Source organism: Enhydra lutris, unplaced genomic scaffold (genome assembly GCF_002288905.1).
Source record: "Enhydra lutris kenyoni isolate GAN:26980312 unplaced genomic scaffold, ASM228890v2 scaffoldscaffold13, whole genome shotgun sequence".
Lineage (NCBI taxonomy): Eukaryota > Metazoa > Chordata > Mammalia > Carnivora > Mustelidae > Enhydra > Enhydra lutris.
In genome coordinates this window covers 2984153-3001383 of record NW_019154097.1, presented here as the reverse complement: position 1 = coordinate 3001383, position 17231 = coordinate 2984153, and the positions used below count along the sequence as shown (strand labels likewise).

Here is a 17231-nt window from a genome sequence, read left to right as displayed (position 1 = left end):
CTACAGGGGCGCCTGGGTGACTCAGTAGGTTAAGCCTCTGTCTTCAGCTCAGGTCATGATCTCAGGGTCCTGAGATCGAGCCCCACATGGGGCTCTCTGCTCAGCCCGGAGCCTGCTTCCCCCTCTCTCTCTGCCTGCCTTTCTGCCTACTTGTGATCTCTCTCTCTCTCTCTATGTCAGATAAATAAACAAAATCTTTTAAAAAAGGTATATTACTACATAGTAGGAGAAACAACCCTATCTTCATTAGCTGGGCAGCAACATTGGGGCAGGTTGTGGAGACTGATGATTGGGCTGAAATCTTAGGAGTACATGTGTAAGGGAGGGTTTAAAGAGTATTCCAGAAAGAAGTACAGAGAACTAAAGTATAGCACTAATAGGGGGAAAGTAATAAAAGTTAAGGCTTAGAGCTCTAAATGGGCCTTAGCCCATATACACCCCTGAAGGGTTATCTAAAAAATTTGTCCCTATCCTCACTAAGAGCAGTGGGAAGTCACTGAAAGGTCCTGAGTGGGAATGACATGATCAAATTGATAGCTGAAAAAATTCCCTTGATGCAGTTGTAGAGAATGGATTAGAAGGAGCAGGAGTGGATGAGGAAATCCCAGTTACAAGGATTTGCAGCACTCTGGGTGAGAGATGATGTAGGCTGGGCTAAGGAGCTGGCGGGGAATATGAAAAAAGGGGTTTGATTTGGGAGATATTCAGGAGATAAAGGGGCAAAAGATCATATCTAGGGCTTGAAGAAAATAAAAGGTGTAAGGATGACACTGAGGAGAAGGGTCATAAGAGCATGGATACCTTATTTTGAACATATAGAAACACTTCAGTTGCCCTTAGATTCTGCTCACCTCCTCTTGTCCTTCCAGCTATGGATGCTAGGCTGTCACCAGACCAAAAATCTCTGAATCACCTAAGACTCTTTTTTGGCCTTGTATGCATTCTTGCCAATTCTCCCCTACCCTAGTCACCCTTCATCAAGATCATCAGTTTGAAAAGTACTGTCCGTGAGGGGCCTACGCAGAGACCATAAAATGATCCAGAAGTGCAAGTCTTTTCTTTGGCTCCCACAGGCAAATGATGCAAAACTCCAGACTGATTTTTTTTTTTTATGGTAACTAACTGAGTTATAAAGAAGTACTAAAATTTGTTAGTCATAAACTAAAATTAGCTTTTAACTGGAGTTCACAGAAGACTCTAATTCAGTTCTCTACTAAGAAGTCTGGCTGCCAGGCAATGTTTGGCAATGTTGCAAAACTCCTCCTGCACATATACACATGCAGCCAGTTGGAATTCTCAACATTTTCAGGAAGGACACTTCGTTATTGGGGCTGGTGATGTTTTGAGCTGGTCATGGTTTATGGTGCCTGACATTCATGCATTTTAATTACAAATTATGATTCATGGAACTCTATCACAACCGATTTAATATGCCATGGGTTGTTTGATTAACCCTATGGAGTAGAGGGTTTCACCTCTCTGACCTGTCACTTCCCGCCTTCCCTTCCTTGTTGATCCAGAACATGTATAGTAAACTTCCGTCTTAGGAACTTTACACTTGCTATGCCCTCTGTCTGGAGGCTAACTCTTTCATTCCCTTCAGGTCTTTCTCAAATGCCACCTTTGTGAGGCCTTCTCTGATGATTATATTTAAATCACAATCTTCTGGTTCCCTGAACTTCCTATTCTACTTTCCTGCTCTATTTTAATCCTTGACATCAATCACTATCTGATTAGCCATATATTTTACTTATTTACTTATTGATAATTTACCTCCCACTGAAAGATAGGCTCCATGAGAACAGGGATTTTGGGTTGTTTTGGTTGTTGCTATATCACCAATACCTAGAACAGTCTCTGGCATATAATATGTGACCAGCGAATAATTGTGGAATGAGAACGATGGTATCATCAGAATTGTTGATCTCTTAAATCTCTAATGCCCAGCTCTTAAACCATGGGTAGGTGTGATCCAAATCTGGATCATTCATAGCCCTCCTGCCAAAGCAGATATAAACATGAACCCGGGAAAACATGCTTCTACAGTGACATTTTCTTGTTATGACTCCCCACTAGTCTTCATCCCAAGCTTACCCCTTCCTATCTTTCAAACACACTCAGATCAAAACTTCTAAAGAACAGCACCAGGCATTCAGAACTCATATTCAGTTCATTTTCAAAATTTAATATATTCCAGACATTGTGCTAGGTTCAGGGACTCAACAATGAATGAGATAGACATCCTTGCTATCATTGAGTTTATAGTCTATCCTGCCTCCAGAAAGGGGATTTAATCCCTTATAGAAGAGGACAGCCAAGTTGAGACCTGAAGTATGGCCAAGAAATGAAGAGATTTGAGGCAGAGTGGCATAGAACAGGTGGCAGCAGACAGAAATGATTATACCAAGCAGGTAGAGAAAATGGCAGTTTCAAAGGCCTAGGAGAGAGGAGTATGTGGATGTCACTTGCCAGGAAGTGAGGGCAATTCAGTGTGCTGGGTCTGTGGAGTTTTCACAGAACAATGGTGGCATTTGAAGTAGGGTTGATAGCAAGGCTAGACCGTGCTAGGCCTTGCAGGCCATACAAAACAGGTCTGAATTTGGGACTGTATCCTGAGAGCAAGAGGGAGCCATTGAAAATTCTGTTCAGTGGAGTGACATGAAGAATGGAGTTAAACTCTTCTCTGTCCCCTAACAAGCTCAATCCTGACCTTCCCTCTCCACTGCAGGCATCCAAGCCATGGACACCTCCTCCCCGTAGCTCTTCTGCTGCTCCAATCTACATATCTCTTTTCCTGCCAATCCCAAGGATCCTATCCTCTTTTACCTTTGTATGCTTGTGTTCTGTCTCCCCCACTGGACTGAGTTCCCAGAGGAAAGGCCCAACTTTTCAAACCTCTCTAGACTGTTCCACACCCAGATCACCATTGACCCAGATTGCTGTTCACTGAGACAAGAGACTGAAGAATACAATCTGGCACAACCCATCCTTTTCTCACACCCCACATAACAATATTGACACAGTATTAAAACAACCCTTCCCTCCAGGGGGCAGTGCTGATCTATATAGTGTCAATTGACCCAGGTTTCTCTGCTTCCTGTCTGCTGTCACCTCTCTCTGCTTTCAGTGAAACTAGCCTCTAATGTCTCCCCTAATGGGCTGGAGAAATTGACCGCAAGCTTGTTCAAACTATAAGTGCTAGAAAAGACAGATATACTCTGCAGTGACAGAAAGCAGTGGTTACCTGGGTGTGGGGGTGTGGGGAGAACCAACTGGGATGAGGCACAAGGAAACTTTGGGGGTAAAGGAAGTGTCCTATATCTCAGTTGTGGTGGTGGTTCACAACTGTATCAATTTTTCAAAACTTGTCAACATGTACAATTAAAATATTCATTTTATTGAATATGAACCAGATATCAGTAATGCTGAATTTAAAACAAACTTCATGTAATTGAAGTCAGTAGGCCCAAGCACAATACATGAGCTTCAAAACACAGCTCAACCCCAACATAAAACTAGGGCATGGCCATACAGGAATAGCAGTCTCCTCATGGTTGCAGAGATCTAAGAAAGATGAGTCTACCTGCTATGGAAGGCCAGGTGAAAGAAGCAAAGTAGCAAAGGCTAATATGGAGAAGGGCAGACCAAAATATGGACAGTCACAAACATCACGGACACAGGTTTTCTCTCCAAACCTCAAAATACCTAGATCTGAGTGAGGGAAATTTAGAATAAATAAATAGAAGTCCTGCTTCACAGAGCTAGAAACTGCATATTAGTCCCAAGGTGATAACTCATAAAGAGTTTAGAAAAAATGAATTCTTAAAGGACTGAGTGGCAACCACAGAGGGATCCTTGAGAAGCTGGGCCTTACTTCACCTTCCAGAGTGATGCTGGGGAGGAAAGTAGAACTCTGTACTTGGTGGGTGGAGGGGCTAACTCTTGGGTTTCCTGTGAGAAGGAATGATATCTGGCCAGGTGGCAACAAGGACCCAAAGTTCACATGGCTGAATGAGTCACAGGAGTGGCCCAGGGGCTCACAGAAGAGGGATACATGAAGCTCCAGAAACAGTCAGAGGCCAATGTTTGGTATGTGCAAGTGTGTGAGGTAGGGGGACTGGCAAAAATGGGAAGAACATCTCTCTCCTCTTCCTCTTTACCTGACCTCTTTCTCTTGACAAGTGGCCTAGCACAGAAAATCTAAGCCAAACTCCTGTTTATAATCTGTTCTGTGTCTGCTGTACAATTCCCTTGCACTCCTTCTGTGGGCTTTGAAAGCCCTGGGTCCCAACCTAGCCCAGCACCAGGCATACAGCAAATGGCAGGAAAAAGAATTTCTTTGGGACAAGAATGTGAGGGGAATGAGGGCTGCATTAGTGGGAGGGGGGCTAGGGGTAAGGAGGATAGATTGGTCAGGAAGGTCTGTGGTATGAGTGGAGAGTGGGAATGGAAAGGTGAGGTGAGGACAAGTGGAAGGGGAATAGGAAACAGTGGGTCAGGGGCAGTGTGGGAGTGGAAGCTAGGATTAGAGGAAGAAAGGACAGGGTTAGAGGTCAGTGGGAGCACAGGCCAGGGGTCACAGGAAGAGAGAAGGTTAAAGGTCAACAGGGAAAAGAAGATGAAGGATCAGTATAAGTATGATCAGTGGTCATTGGTGGCGAAGGTCAGAGGTCATTGGGAGAGAGCAGTCGAGGTTTGTGTTACCTGCCTACGAGGCGGCTGTCTCTGGGGCATCTCGGAAGAAGCAGGAAACACCTCAACACTTGGAACACCTACAAAATGCTCTCTTGCCTGAGGACAAGGAGTTTGTCCCCTCGATCACGCACAGAAAATCTGGATTCTTTTTCAATTCAATTCCCAGTCGCAGGGGTTCTTTGGGGACAGCCGTCGTTGTGGGTCCCCGCGCCCTTGCAGTATAGACTCGACTCCTCCCTGACGCGGTTGCCTAGCAACCAACCATTAGCCAAGGCGCAGGCGCCTCTGACGCCCCCTCCCGGCTCGAAGGAGAGGCGGGGCTGGGCGCACCGGGAACCTCCGGCTCCACTAAGACCCGCCCCCTCAGGAATAATACGACCGGCGGCAGCACTCATTAGAACTCCCGCATGTGGGAGGGGCTGGAGCACACAGGCACTGCCTCCTCATGAATAATGCAAGTTCAGGCGGTGTCCCGGACCCGGAAGTGGAGTTGCCGAGTCACCGCAGTGGCTGAGCTGCTGACAGGAGGCGGCGGCGGAGGAGGAGGCGAGGCAGGACCTGCGGCTCTGCCCGGACACGGCCGCGGTAGCACTAAGGCAAGCCCACGGAGCCATTCCGGTCTCAGCCACGAACCTCGCTCCCCGCGCCCACCCCTCCATCTGCCCTGACGCTTGCCCGCCCGACTCTTCCCGGGCGGCCTAGTCTGCACCACCCACCAGACTCCTGGGGCCGCCGCCCCGCGCGGTCCCGTCGGAGTCCCTGGCCGCGCCCGGCCCCCGGCCCGCTCGCCCGCCGGCACCATGATGGAAGAGATCGACCGGTTCCAGGTGCCCACCGCGCACTCGGAGATGCAGCCGCTGGTGAGGGGGCGGGCGGCGGGCAGGCCAGGACCGGGAGGGGGCGCTGCCCGAGGGGGAGGGAGGAAATCAGGCCTTGGTGACTGCGGAGGGAGCGCCTTGGGATGGGGCAAAGGGAGCCTTGAAATCGTATCTTAGCGGGAGGGGGGACTTGCTGGACAAGATAACCGTGGGAGAATACGCGGGTGACAGCAAAGAGGCCTATAAAGGCTCAGGGCACCGTCAGCAGAGACAGGCCAAGGGAGCTACGGGGAGGGCCGTCGGATGGAACGTTTGGGGCACAATGGTGCACACTGCCAGGGGAGGCCCTTAGCTGGGAAAGAAAGGGAACTGTGGTGGGGCACCGCCGCCGGCAGCCCCAGGGGCCTGGAATGAGAGGTGAGGAGCCGCTTGGCCCTGGAGGCCCGTGATGCCTCCTGTGGGCCAGGATCAATTAGGATAAAAGGGACTGGGAATAGGCCGGCAGAAGAGGAGGTGGCCTGGCCCTCCAGTTCGCTGGTTACGGATGGGAACGCGGGGCCGGGGCCAAGGACCGGTGGAGGCAGGGGGTCGGTGCAGCACCCCTGAATTCCGTTTCCCTCCTGAGGAGAGCGCAGGTAGTCTTAGGCAGGGGGTGCTAGAGCCGGAATCACGGAGGAGAGAGAGCAGCGGGGAGGTGGAGAAACAGGGGCGCGGATGAGAGAGCTCGGGAGCCGACGGGAGAGGGGGCGGGGTCGCGGTCGCGGTGGAGCAGCCTGTGGCCACCCTTTCGGAAAAGCCCCCAGCATCCTCGGCCTACGTGCATTGAGTCTTTGCTGGGCGCCCATCCTGCCGCCTGTCCGCGGTCCCGGAGTCTGGGAGGAATGATGTCATCGTTGCCGGCAAGGAGGGGATGGAAGGGGGATGGCGAGGCGGGAGACCGAGGCCAGCCCTATGGGAGACCATGCCCGATGGCCACCGCTCAAGAGGGTTACCTGACTGGCTTGTACACCCGGCCGTGGGCAGCGGGGCTAGAGGCGCCGCGGAGGCCGAGCCAGCAGATACAGGGAGAGGGGGAAGGGAGGGAGTGCCCTGCTCTGTTCACTTTTCTCCCTTCCTCCTTGGAGCCTGAAGAGGAGCTGGAAGGAGACAGGGCAGGCCAGGAACCTGAAGGTGTGGATGCTCTATTCTCTGAGCTTTGCTGGAGCGGAGCAGAGCTTTCCAAAGCTTGGAGATCTGGGGCTCCCTAAGGCTCCTCCTTCTACATTAGGCAGAGAGGTGAGGAATAGGTTCCACTCTTGGGCCCTTGGGCCCCTGGCTGAAGATGTGCTTTGTAGCTTCCTGAGCAAGTAACCTACCCATTACAGCAGACCAGCCAGACATTGGCAGGGACCTATGACCCACTGTAAGCCACACCTTTTGGAGGGTGGTAGAGAGAATTATTAGGAGACACCTATGAGAAGGTAAGTGGCCTTTTCCCCTTTTTATGACTACTTAGTTCTAGAAGCCCAGAGAAGCTTTACAGAAGTGTACAATATTAAAGTGGGGAGAGAGATGCTGATGGACTTTTTTCCTAGCCTGATGCCATCACTGGAATGTTTGGGGGCCAGAAGATCCTGATAAGAAGTCTGTCCCATGAACTTGAAGAACTTTTAGACTGGCTTAAGAGAACATTGCTTTCTGGAGTACCTTTCCAGCCTGGCTTGTCAAACTAGATTGCCCTTCCAGTTCTAAGAATCTAATCAAGAATCAAAAGGAGGGTGGATGAAGGAGGAGGAGGAGGTCCAAGTGAGTCAGGAGAAGAAAGCAGTGAGTTGGTTCTTGCCTCCCATCTGGGGTTCCTAAGAAGGTAGGCAATAGTTGTCCAAGGAAAGGGGGGAAGGGATGGGGTCACAAGGCCTTCTTAGTTTTCCTTGGTGCCTTTGTTATTGCGTGAAGTTCTCAATGATAGTTTGAGCCCAGAAGACTCCTGAGGTGCTTCTGGTCTATGTGACTCTGGAGTAGAAACGCTTCTGCATGAAGGCACTTATCAGAAAAGACTGCCTTTAGACACTTTTCTTGAAGGCTAAAGGAGCATTTCCCTCCAAGAGGATACTTTGTTGAGGTTAATGAGAGCCTTTTGGAAGTGGCAATACAGTCATCCCTCCATTTGGGGGCATAGACATCGCCCTGTAGACTTCTGCCTCTTAAAATCTGTTCTCAGGTTGGATCCCCAGACCCCCTTAAATGCTCCGTGTATTATTGAGACCAGCAGACTCTTGGGTGGAGTTTCTGAAAGAGCCTTTGTTTCAGGGCATAAAGAATCAAAATGGTATACCACAGAAGAGAAGGGCAAAGTGACTCTTTAGAGGTATTTGGGTAGACCATAAAAACTAGGGTCCCAAGTTTTTATGGTCTTGAACTCAACTATGACCTATTTCATTTTTTGCCATTATTTATTGAGACCTCTAGGAAGTCTCTCCTCTTCTCTGGATTCAGTTTTCTCATTTAGGAAATGAAGACAAACTGTCTCTTTAAAATTTAAACAATAGCTCCTCACTCTGTCTTCCAAGGAACATCACAGGGAGCTGGTAGCACTATTTTAGCTAATTCATTCACCAAATATTTATGTAGTATCTGCTCTGTTCCAGATATTACATGAGGTATTGGGGACACAGTAGTTAGCAACACAGATACAGTTTGGCAGAAGTTTATTGTTCACGCTTACTCCTTCAATGTAAGCCCCTCTGAAGGCAGAGTGGGGGCTGTCTCCTTTAGCCCTAATGGAAACAAGGACTGAGCCGTCCTGAGGCAGGCCTGTCACTGGGATGCCATCATTAAATAACCCTCCCTAGCCGGTAGTGATGGAAAGAATCCAGAAGGCATTCTTTACTTGAAAAGCTCTTCTAGGGAAGAAGATTTTTATTTATTTATTTATTTTTCTTATTTACTTGAAAGAGAACCTCAAGCTTGAAAAGGAGGCCTAAGGGAGTGGCAGGAGCTGGGAGAGAAGTCACAGCCAGCAGATCTGGGTGTTTCCAAGGTGCTAATTTAAGCATTAGTTCTCAGCTAGTGGGAGGAAGAGGAAGAGATCCCTGCCCTGTTGTTGCTGCTGCTGTTGCCACAGCTGCATGGAGCCTCCTGTCTGGGATGGGAGTTTGCCTGAAAGGAGTGGCTTCCCTTCTTTTCCCATCACAGTTATTTAATTGGTCTGGCTGCCTGTCAGCAGCTGAACCAGGCCTGGGCCTATCACTGAGAGCTCCCCAGGGTCTCTTTCTGTCTCCTCATGAAAGGTATGAGAACTCCTCTTGGAGACCTAGTCCCCGTGCTCCAATCCTGCTGTGTTCATTTCCTAGACAATTCTGAGTGTTTCTGAGCACTCAGATTTTCCCAAAGACACTGCCAGGGATAGGCATACCCTGTACTCAGTTCTGTGTCCAAGCCCTACATGCACCTCACTGATCTAGGGAAGCTCCCAGTTGTCCAAGTCTCTCTGTTGAGCAGTTGGATTGCATTTGGGCTGTTGTTTGTGTGAGCAGCAGGGATAGGCTCTCTGGCCCTATATGTTTGTTGGGCTGATTGGTGCAGCCTCATAGTCTTTGTCTTCTCTTTGGCTGCAATTAGGAAGAGATTTGAAAAAAAAAAAATGAAAACAAAACAAACAAACAAAAACCAAATAGTGCTTTTAAGAACTTAATTATGTCAGGCAAAAATCTTACCTCCTGCGTTCTCAGAGACCTAAGAGATCAGGAAAGGGGGAAAAAAAATAGCGTATCGCACCAGATGGGGTCTCTGTGCGCCTGAAAGAATTACTAGACTGTTCTCCCTGAAACCCATATAATCTGTTAACTCATTTGTTTAGTTCATGAGCATATGCTCATTTCCGGGTACTTTAAGGATAGAGACAAGTGAGGTTTCTCTAGTAGGTGACCAGGAAAAGGATGGGCTCAAACAGCTATGGGAAGCTTCTAGATATATGTCAGGAAATAGTGGAAGTCCATGGAGAGTGCTCCTGGGAAATAGTGACACCTCCCTTGGGAAAAGATGAGGAATGCTGAAGTTTTGACCATTTGACCACATGAGTTTGGAAAGATGTCTCAGACTCCTCCTGCCTCTTGACACTCAGAGATGGAGATGGTCAAGACAGTAATTCAGTGAGTAGGCCATAGCAGCTCCTGAAAGTGGTAGAGAGAACGTTGTAAAGATAGCAGGAAGCCACTGTAAAAAATTGACCCATGTGTATTTTGTGGCCTGGGAGCCTTATGTTGCCTTCTTGTAGTCTGATGATTTTTCAGTTTAAGGGTAGATTCTCCTAGTGGGTCCATGTGGCTTATGACCCAGTAGTATTCCCCAGGTTCTGGGAAGAGGCACATCCTTCCCTCTTTTCCTGTATTGCAAAGTGAGGATCAGGTTGGCTCAGATCTCCCACTTTTCCTTTGCTCCTCCTCTCTTTAATCAACAAACCTGAAGAACCTACTTTCTGCCAGATGTGGTGCCTGGCTTAATAACACAGAATCGTGCTCGCTTCAGGGATACACAGTCAAGATGGATTGAGGTGCTGCAGGCAGTGAGCACTGCACTAAGTAAGAACCAGGTCAGGCAGGGCCAAAGGAAAACAGGAAGCACTCTCATCAAGTGATCAGGGAAGGCTTCATAGAGGTGTCACTGCTGAACGGGTGCTTAGAAGAAGACTAGCTGCTTGGCAGACCAACAAGGTGAGGTGAAGGCAAGCATTCCTGCCAGAAGCATGGAAGAAGAAACAAAAGGGTGCATTTGAATGAATGAAGCATTTAATTAGAGGAGTAACATGATCAGCTTTGAGTTTAGGACTATCACTCCAGGAGTGGATGAGAGATGGGAAAGGTGAGATTGGAGGCTGGGAAACTACAGTGGAGGTGGTGCAGTACAAATCCAGGCGGGAGCTGATGAAACCCTACACTAAAGCAGCAAGAGAGGAGGGACCCATATACAGTTACGGATAAAGTGGAATAAGTAGGATATGGTACCTGTTTGGAGGTCAAGGATGTGTCAAGGATGAGTCCCAGGTTTTTAGCATGGATATCTAGGAGGAAAGATGCACTGTCACCACCCCCAGGAAATTGAGGGGTGTCTGTGTACATCTCGGGCTTCAGGGACTGCTTATATGGGAGAAAGCTGCTGTTTTTCCTTGCTCTGCTGTTGAAACTGCATTCTTGGGGTTATGAGGGACCCTGGAGTCCTGGAAAGCCAAAGACCAGAGTGATGCTGGCCCCAACAGCCTCAAAAAGGATACTGAGAAATGTGCTCACCTGCCAGTGACTACTTTTCCCCTGACACCTGCTCTGATGAATGCAAGCGAATTGGTGGCAGCAGGGAGCCACGGTGTGGTGTTGTTGTTGTTGTTGTTTCCCAGCAGCAGTCTGATGAAGGAAAAATAAAATCCTTTGTTGGGTTAGAGAGTGTTTTATGTTGCAGTTTCTAGCCTGGCCTTTTACCATCATCCTGGTTAAGCTTATAATGGTTTTCTCTCTAATTGGTTGAGCTGGGCTCCTGTACTGATTTTTTTTTTTCTTTAAAGATTTGATTCATTTATTTATTTGAGAGAGAAAGGGCATGGAGGGAGGAGCAGAAGAAACAGACTCGGTGCGGAGCCCAACACAAGGCTCAGTTCCAGGACCTTCAGATCACAACCAGAGCCAAAAGCAAGAGCCAGATATTTAACCGACTGAGCCACCCAGGCGCCCCTCACTGATTTCTTTTAGATTAGATGTGTGTGTTAGTGCCTCACCTCCAAGAGTCAGAATGGAAAAGGACACATTCTTGCCTTCTCTGCACTTGGGGTAAAAGCAGTTTCCAGGCTGCTGTCTTCCAGGCAAGGTATGCATGCCAAGGGGGCATGCTTCTGGAGTGAGATCGCTCAGAGGTTATTTGTCATCTTCAAGTCTCCAAGTGTAGTCTCTGTAGGCAGGTGCTTTGATGGGTAGCTGGGTGTCAGGCTGAATCATTTTCAGCCCCCAGCTGCCTGCTGCTTTTGACTGACTATCGCTCAGATTGAAAATGGAAAACAGAAGGGTGCCTGGGTGGCTCAGTCAGTTAAGTGTCCAACTCTTGATTTCAGCTCAGCTCATGATCTCAGGGTCGGGAGATTGAGCCCTGTGTTGGGCTCTGTGTTCAGTGTAGAATCTGCTTGAGATTCTCAATCCCTCTCCCTTTGCCCCCACATGCACGCATACACTCTCTCTCTCAAATAAATAAGTAAATATGTAAGGAAGAAAGAAAAAGAAATTGAATTCAGAGCCTTCTTCACTTAAATCTGATTCACCCTAGGGACTCTCTCTCCTTCTTGAAAGGGCAGATAGAGCCTTGTGTCTAGGAAGGATATAGGAGACTCAGCTTCTTAGGCTTAGCTGCTTCATGCCTTCCAGTAGACCCTGGGAGAACTGGTACAGGGAGACTTAAAGGGGACAGGAAGAGGAGAATCAGGCTAACAGCAGATACCCAGAGATGTTGGCTGAAGAAAGCAAGAGGCGTGGCTAAACAGGCTCTCAAGTCATTGTTTCCTAAGGAGACTCCAATGGGAATATGGCCATCTGGGCCAGAGAAAGGAAGGAAGGAAGGAGGCAGAGCTGAGACCAGAGCTCTGCTCTGGAGTTCAGAAATTGGCACATGACCGAAAGGCTTCACTGTGGGGAAGCCAAGTGAACTCCTGGGCTCTAGAAAGGGACTGTGGAGTGGGGAAGTCCACTAGGAAGGAGACCCAGGAGGTCTGGCCTGGGGGACTTGGAGACAGGAGCCAGTAGGAGTTCACTCTAGGTCTTACCTTCTTAGGAGCCAGTTCAAGCAGATCTGTATTTGCATTTGTTGTTGTTATTGTTGTTGTTGTTATTCAGCAATGTCAAATTGAGGATTAGTTGGTTGTGGTTTTTGAGGGTCAATTTTAAGTTTCTGTGATGATGATGACGTATGTGTGTGCATAAGATGGAACTAATGGCCACAAAGGGTGTTTGACCATTCTAGCTCCGAGGAGTGGAACTATGACAAAAGGCCACACCCAGGCAGAAATGAGCCCAGGTACTGTGGTACCTGGCCTGGTTTTCCCAGTTTTCATCACCAGACTCTTGACTGTCATAACCAGAGTCTACCCCGTCTATCTATTTAAAACAGTACCTGAAGGGGTACTTTAACTAAGATTTATTGAATTAACCGCATCTAAATCTTGGAGTGAGAACCATATGCATTTAAATATGGAGTTAGTTTAAACATAATTATGTACAAGTTATAAATGATTTATAGTTCCCCATATTAATTTCCAATTTTATCCTTATAAAGGAATTGGTGAAGCCATCAGCCAGTCATGGCTTAGGCCAGCATTTCTTTGGTATAATTAGCCTTAGCTAATTATACCAAAGGACTTAGCACTAACCCTTTGGTATAATTCTTAGAAACATTGATCCTTTGAGATAGTTTATGGGGGGATAAAAATGATCTATAGACAAATTCCTTTGGGGAAACACTACACACTCTATTTCATCACAATGTTAACTGGTATTTTAAAGGCACTGAGAAGTCCTGCATTAAGAAACTTCTCCAGCTTTGTTTAACCCAGTGTTTCACAAGCATGTGTAACTATGGGACCTTTTTTCATGTTACATCCATTAACATCTTACAGAACGAATGTGGCTTATGGAATATTCTTTGGGAAACGCTGTCTTAGAAATAAGCCTCTCAGGGCATCCAGGTGGCTCAATCAGTTAAGCATCTAACTCTTGGTTTCAGCTTAGGTCATGATGTCAGTGTCCTGAGATCAAGCCCCACGTGGGACTCTATGCTCAGTGCCCAGTGTGCTTGAGATTCTTACCCTCTCCCTCGCCCTCTGCTGCTCCCCTCTGCTGTCTCTTTCTCTCTCAAATAAATAAATAAAATCTTTATTAATGGGGCACTTGGGTGGCTCAGTGCGTTAAGCCTCTGCCTTCGGCTCAGGTTGTGATCCCAGGGTCCTGGGATCGAGCCCCACATCGGTCTCTCTGCTCAGCGGGAGCCTGCTTCCTCCTCTCTCTCTCTGCCTGCCTCTCTGACTACTTGTGATCTCTGTCTGTCAAATAAATAAAATCTTTAAAAATAAAATAAAATAAATTAGTCTTTCTTCTGATTCAGTCTAGATTTATAGTCTTTCCAGTTCTTTTGAGCCTCTTTTGTAATCCACGCCACTTTGCCTATGCTAGTCTGTCATGGAATGCTGTTGCTTTGTGTCAGGGTCCAGTATTGCCATCAATAGGAAGTTCTTAGTGAACTTTGGTCAAAGCAAAAGCAAATACCTAGTGCCTAGTTTTTCTCATATAATGTTAAAGGGATTTTACTTCCTTTCATGTCCGTACTAAATGTTGGTCTGGTGAAACCAGTATTTTTACCATTAACCTCTTTTGGCAGCTTCATTGAGATATTGAGATATAGTTCATATACTGTACACTTTACCCATTTAGTACTTTATGTTTTGAATCTTTGTGTGGCTGCTGCTTGCCTCAGTTCTGTTTCTCCTTTGTAGCTGTGGGCTGTGCTCTGCTCTTTTGTGTTCTGCTATGCAGGAGAGAATATAAAGATTATAGTCATCAGAAAGAAATCTCCCATCAGAAGGAATCCCATCTCAACTGGGATTCAAGCTGAAAAAAATGATTCCCTGATTGGGTAGGTACAGTAGTACCTACCTCAGCACTTCTCTGTAGTACCATTAAATATGCCCCCTGGTTGCAGCAGTTCAGGAGGCATTCCCACATCATCATTTTACACTCCCTACTCCATGGGCTATATAAAGCATGAATGATAGGCAGGTTTCACTCTTTATGCCAATGCCCATTGATTAGTAGTGGCTGCCTGGAGCTTGTGTTAAGGTGGATTCTGAGGCAGAGTCCTGGTTCAGTAAGAAAGAGTGACATGGTTGATTTTCCACATCTGCTATGGTCTTCAGCAGGGGAAACATCATTCCTGCTTGCCATCCTGGCAGCCCTGAGCCCTGAGTCATCATAGTTATCCTAAGCAAAGAACTCAGGAAAGGAGGAATCTCGGAGATATTAAGCAGCTCAGCAATCTATCTCATGGTGGGGCTGGAGTCTTATGATATGGCTCTTTAAAAAATGAATGGAGAAAATTGATATATCCTACCCTCATATTCAGCATGGATTTTTGAAGTATTGACTTCATATAAATTTAATAATCCTTTGGAAATAGGCCAGGCAAGAGGAAATAACCTTGACTCTGCTGAGCGAGTAAGAGGGGAAAAGAGGCAGATTTAGGAAGAGCCCTCATAAGTACCATACAAGTGGCTGGCCACACTTCAGATGAAACTATAAGCCCTTGACTAAAGGATCAAGGAGAAGGAATAGGCAACAAGAGGAGACCCTTAAGCCAGCAGTTACTGGAGAAGAAGGGCCGTGCTGTGGACTATACAGCCTTACCATTCTTTTTCTCTCAGGCTAAGCAAGCCCTGCATTTTCCTTTTGCCATTTTCCCAGAAACTGGTTTTCAAATCTCCAGTTATTCTGGCTGCTGTAGTGGATTTTTTGAGTTTTTCATCCCTGGAACCAGACCTTTCCATGCAATCTGACCAGCGCAGATTATTGTGGGGCAGCCACTATCCATAATATTGATACTGTACTTCTATTATCATCAGTTGAGGTTTCATGATCATATTTAATAGGTGTGCCTATCGTTATATTGAACTCAAGATACATCTGAAATAGGGCATACCTTTGCCTTAGCAGTGTAGAATCAAGGCAAGAACCTGGAATCACATCTTGGGCTAGGCTGGCTCCTAATACAGGTAAGGGTCCACTGGTGCTAGTGAAATCATAGTTTCATATTCATTAGAAACTATTCCACATGTATGTAATTGATTCTTACTCTCAGAGAGGTAGCTGGCTGAATTCAGCAATATGGGATTTGAATCTGGGTGAGGCTATGTGATTAGGTAGGCTAGGGTAGTCCTTCAGAGAGCTGGTACTTACATGGACAGAAAACTTCATGTCAGTCTACTATGTGACATAGCCATGAACAGAGCTAATGTGCTGTTGAGCTGCATTCGGGCCCTAGGACTTCAGGTCATTGGAGGTGACAGGTCAGTGCCTTCTGAAGTTCTTATGCTGATGCTGTTATTCAAGAGGGAAGTCACTGAAATGAAGGAAGGACTCAAAACCTCACCATGTGAGCACAGTTGGTAGAACTGAGGCTGTTCAGCCTGGGGGCAAACATAGTTGCAGGGAAAGCACTTTCAGGTTTTCAAATGCCTAAAGGACTGGAGTTAAGAAAGGAAAAATAGTTAGACTTAATATTACCCGTGGCTTCACAGGGAGGAACCCGGGCCTTTGGGTTGGGAGTGTGAACATGCTTCTATCTCTGGGCTTCATTGCCTTTGTTCCCTGTGGTAGCAGTTCTTAAACTGGGCCAGAGGCCAGGGCACTGGAAGACATGTTCTTCTCTGCAAAATGCCACAGTAAAGTGGGAGCTAAGAACAACACTCTAGCAATGAGCATGGCTCTATCATATGTGTGTAATATAAACATGCCTAAAAAATCCACTATAGAATAGCCAAACTATGGAAAGAACCTAGATGTCCATCAACAGACGAATGGATAAAGAAGATGTGGTATATATACACAATGGAATACTATGCAGCCATCAAAAGAAATGAAATCTTGCCATTTGCAACGACGTGGATGGAACTAGAGGGTATCATGCTTAGCGAAATTAGTCAATCGGAGAAAGACAACTATCATATGATCTCCCTGATATGAGGGAGAGGAGATGCAACATGGGGGGTTAAGGGGGTAGGAGAAGAGTAAATGAAACAAGATGGGATTGGGAGGGAGACAAACCATAAGTGACTCTTAATCTCACAAAACAAACTGAGGGTTGATGGGGGGAGGGGGGGTTGGGGGGTGGGGTTATGGACATTGGGGAGGGTATGTGCTATGGTGAGTGCTGTGAAATATGTAAACCTGGCAATTCACAGACCTGTACCCCTGGGGATAAAAATATATTACATGGTTAAAAAAAAGTAATAAAATTTAAATTAAAAAAATTCACTATAGAATGAGCAGCAACTCTCCTACTTTTCCGTTAATGTGTGTTTGCTAATGTTTCCTATCTTTCAAGCCCATCACAAAAATGCCACCTTCTTCATGCGTCCTTTTCTTTCCTTCAGTTAGGTATGAACTCCCCATTCTACCTGTCCTGTGGTCCAAATACATTCTCTTTAGATTGTGAAGTTTATGGGTGCAATTATCCTTATTGTAAATTCCTTTCTAAGGTAGATGAAATGATGTTTCCAAAGCACCTGAACCACCTGAAATAGATTGGGAGAGTCATTTTTGCCCATTTTACAGATATGCAAGCAGAATCCCAGAAAGATAAATAGGCTTGGCCATAACCTGGCTGGAGGTTGATGTGACCTAGACTAGAACCCAGGTATCCTGACTCCCAGGCCCATGATATTTCCTTACAATTTGGAACCTAATTAAGTTCTTTTGCATCAACTTAAACTTCTCCACTGGCTTTTGAAGCATCTACACTGGGCTTTGCCCCTCCCAAGTAGCCATATTTTTTACCATTCATGCCAATTTTCTGGTAGGTCTTTCTTTCTAGTAGGTCAAGCCAGGCCCCTCACCTCCTCTTGTCTGTTGATATCTTGAGGCCTTCTCTCCTCCTTTTGTTTTTTTAAAGTTTATTTATTCAAGTAATCTCTATACCCAACATGGCGCTCAAACTCATGAT

At 46.6% G+C, this 17231-nt stretch overlaps 2 protein-coding genes across 5 annotated transcripts in view; one reads left to right on the top strand and one right to left on the bottom strand.

Moving 5' to 3' along the window:
- The window catches only part of LOC111145979 (dynein axonemal intermediate chain 1), a 59027-nt gene extending 54293 nt beyond the window's left edge, over window positions 1-4734 (bottom strand). The window contains exon 1 of the mRNA XM_022501329.1: window positions 4705-4734. Within this exon, the coding sequence (XP_022357037.1) occupies window positions 4705-4734 (30 nt within the window). The remainder of the gene's footprint in view (window positions 1-4704) is intronic.
- A 638-nt stretch (window positions 4735-5372) lies between these two features.
- The window catches only part of LOC111146025 (family with sequence similarity 219 member A), a 54863-nt gene continuing 43004 nt past the window's right edge, over window positions 5373-17231 (top strand). For 3 of the 4 annotated variants that reach the window (XM_022501394.1, XM_022501392.1, XM_022501391.1), the window contains exon 1: window positions 5447-5555. In XM_022501394.1, the coding sequence (XP_022357102.1) occupies window positions 5496-5555 (60 nt within the window). In that variant the 5' untranslated portion in view covers window positions 5447-5495. Of the gene's footprint in view, window positions 5556-17231 lie in introns of all 4 variants that reach the window. The other variant, XM_022501395.1, reaches the window with a different exon arrangement.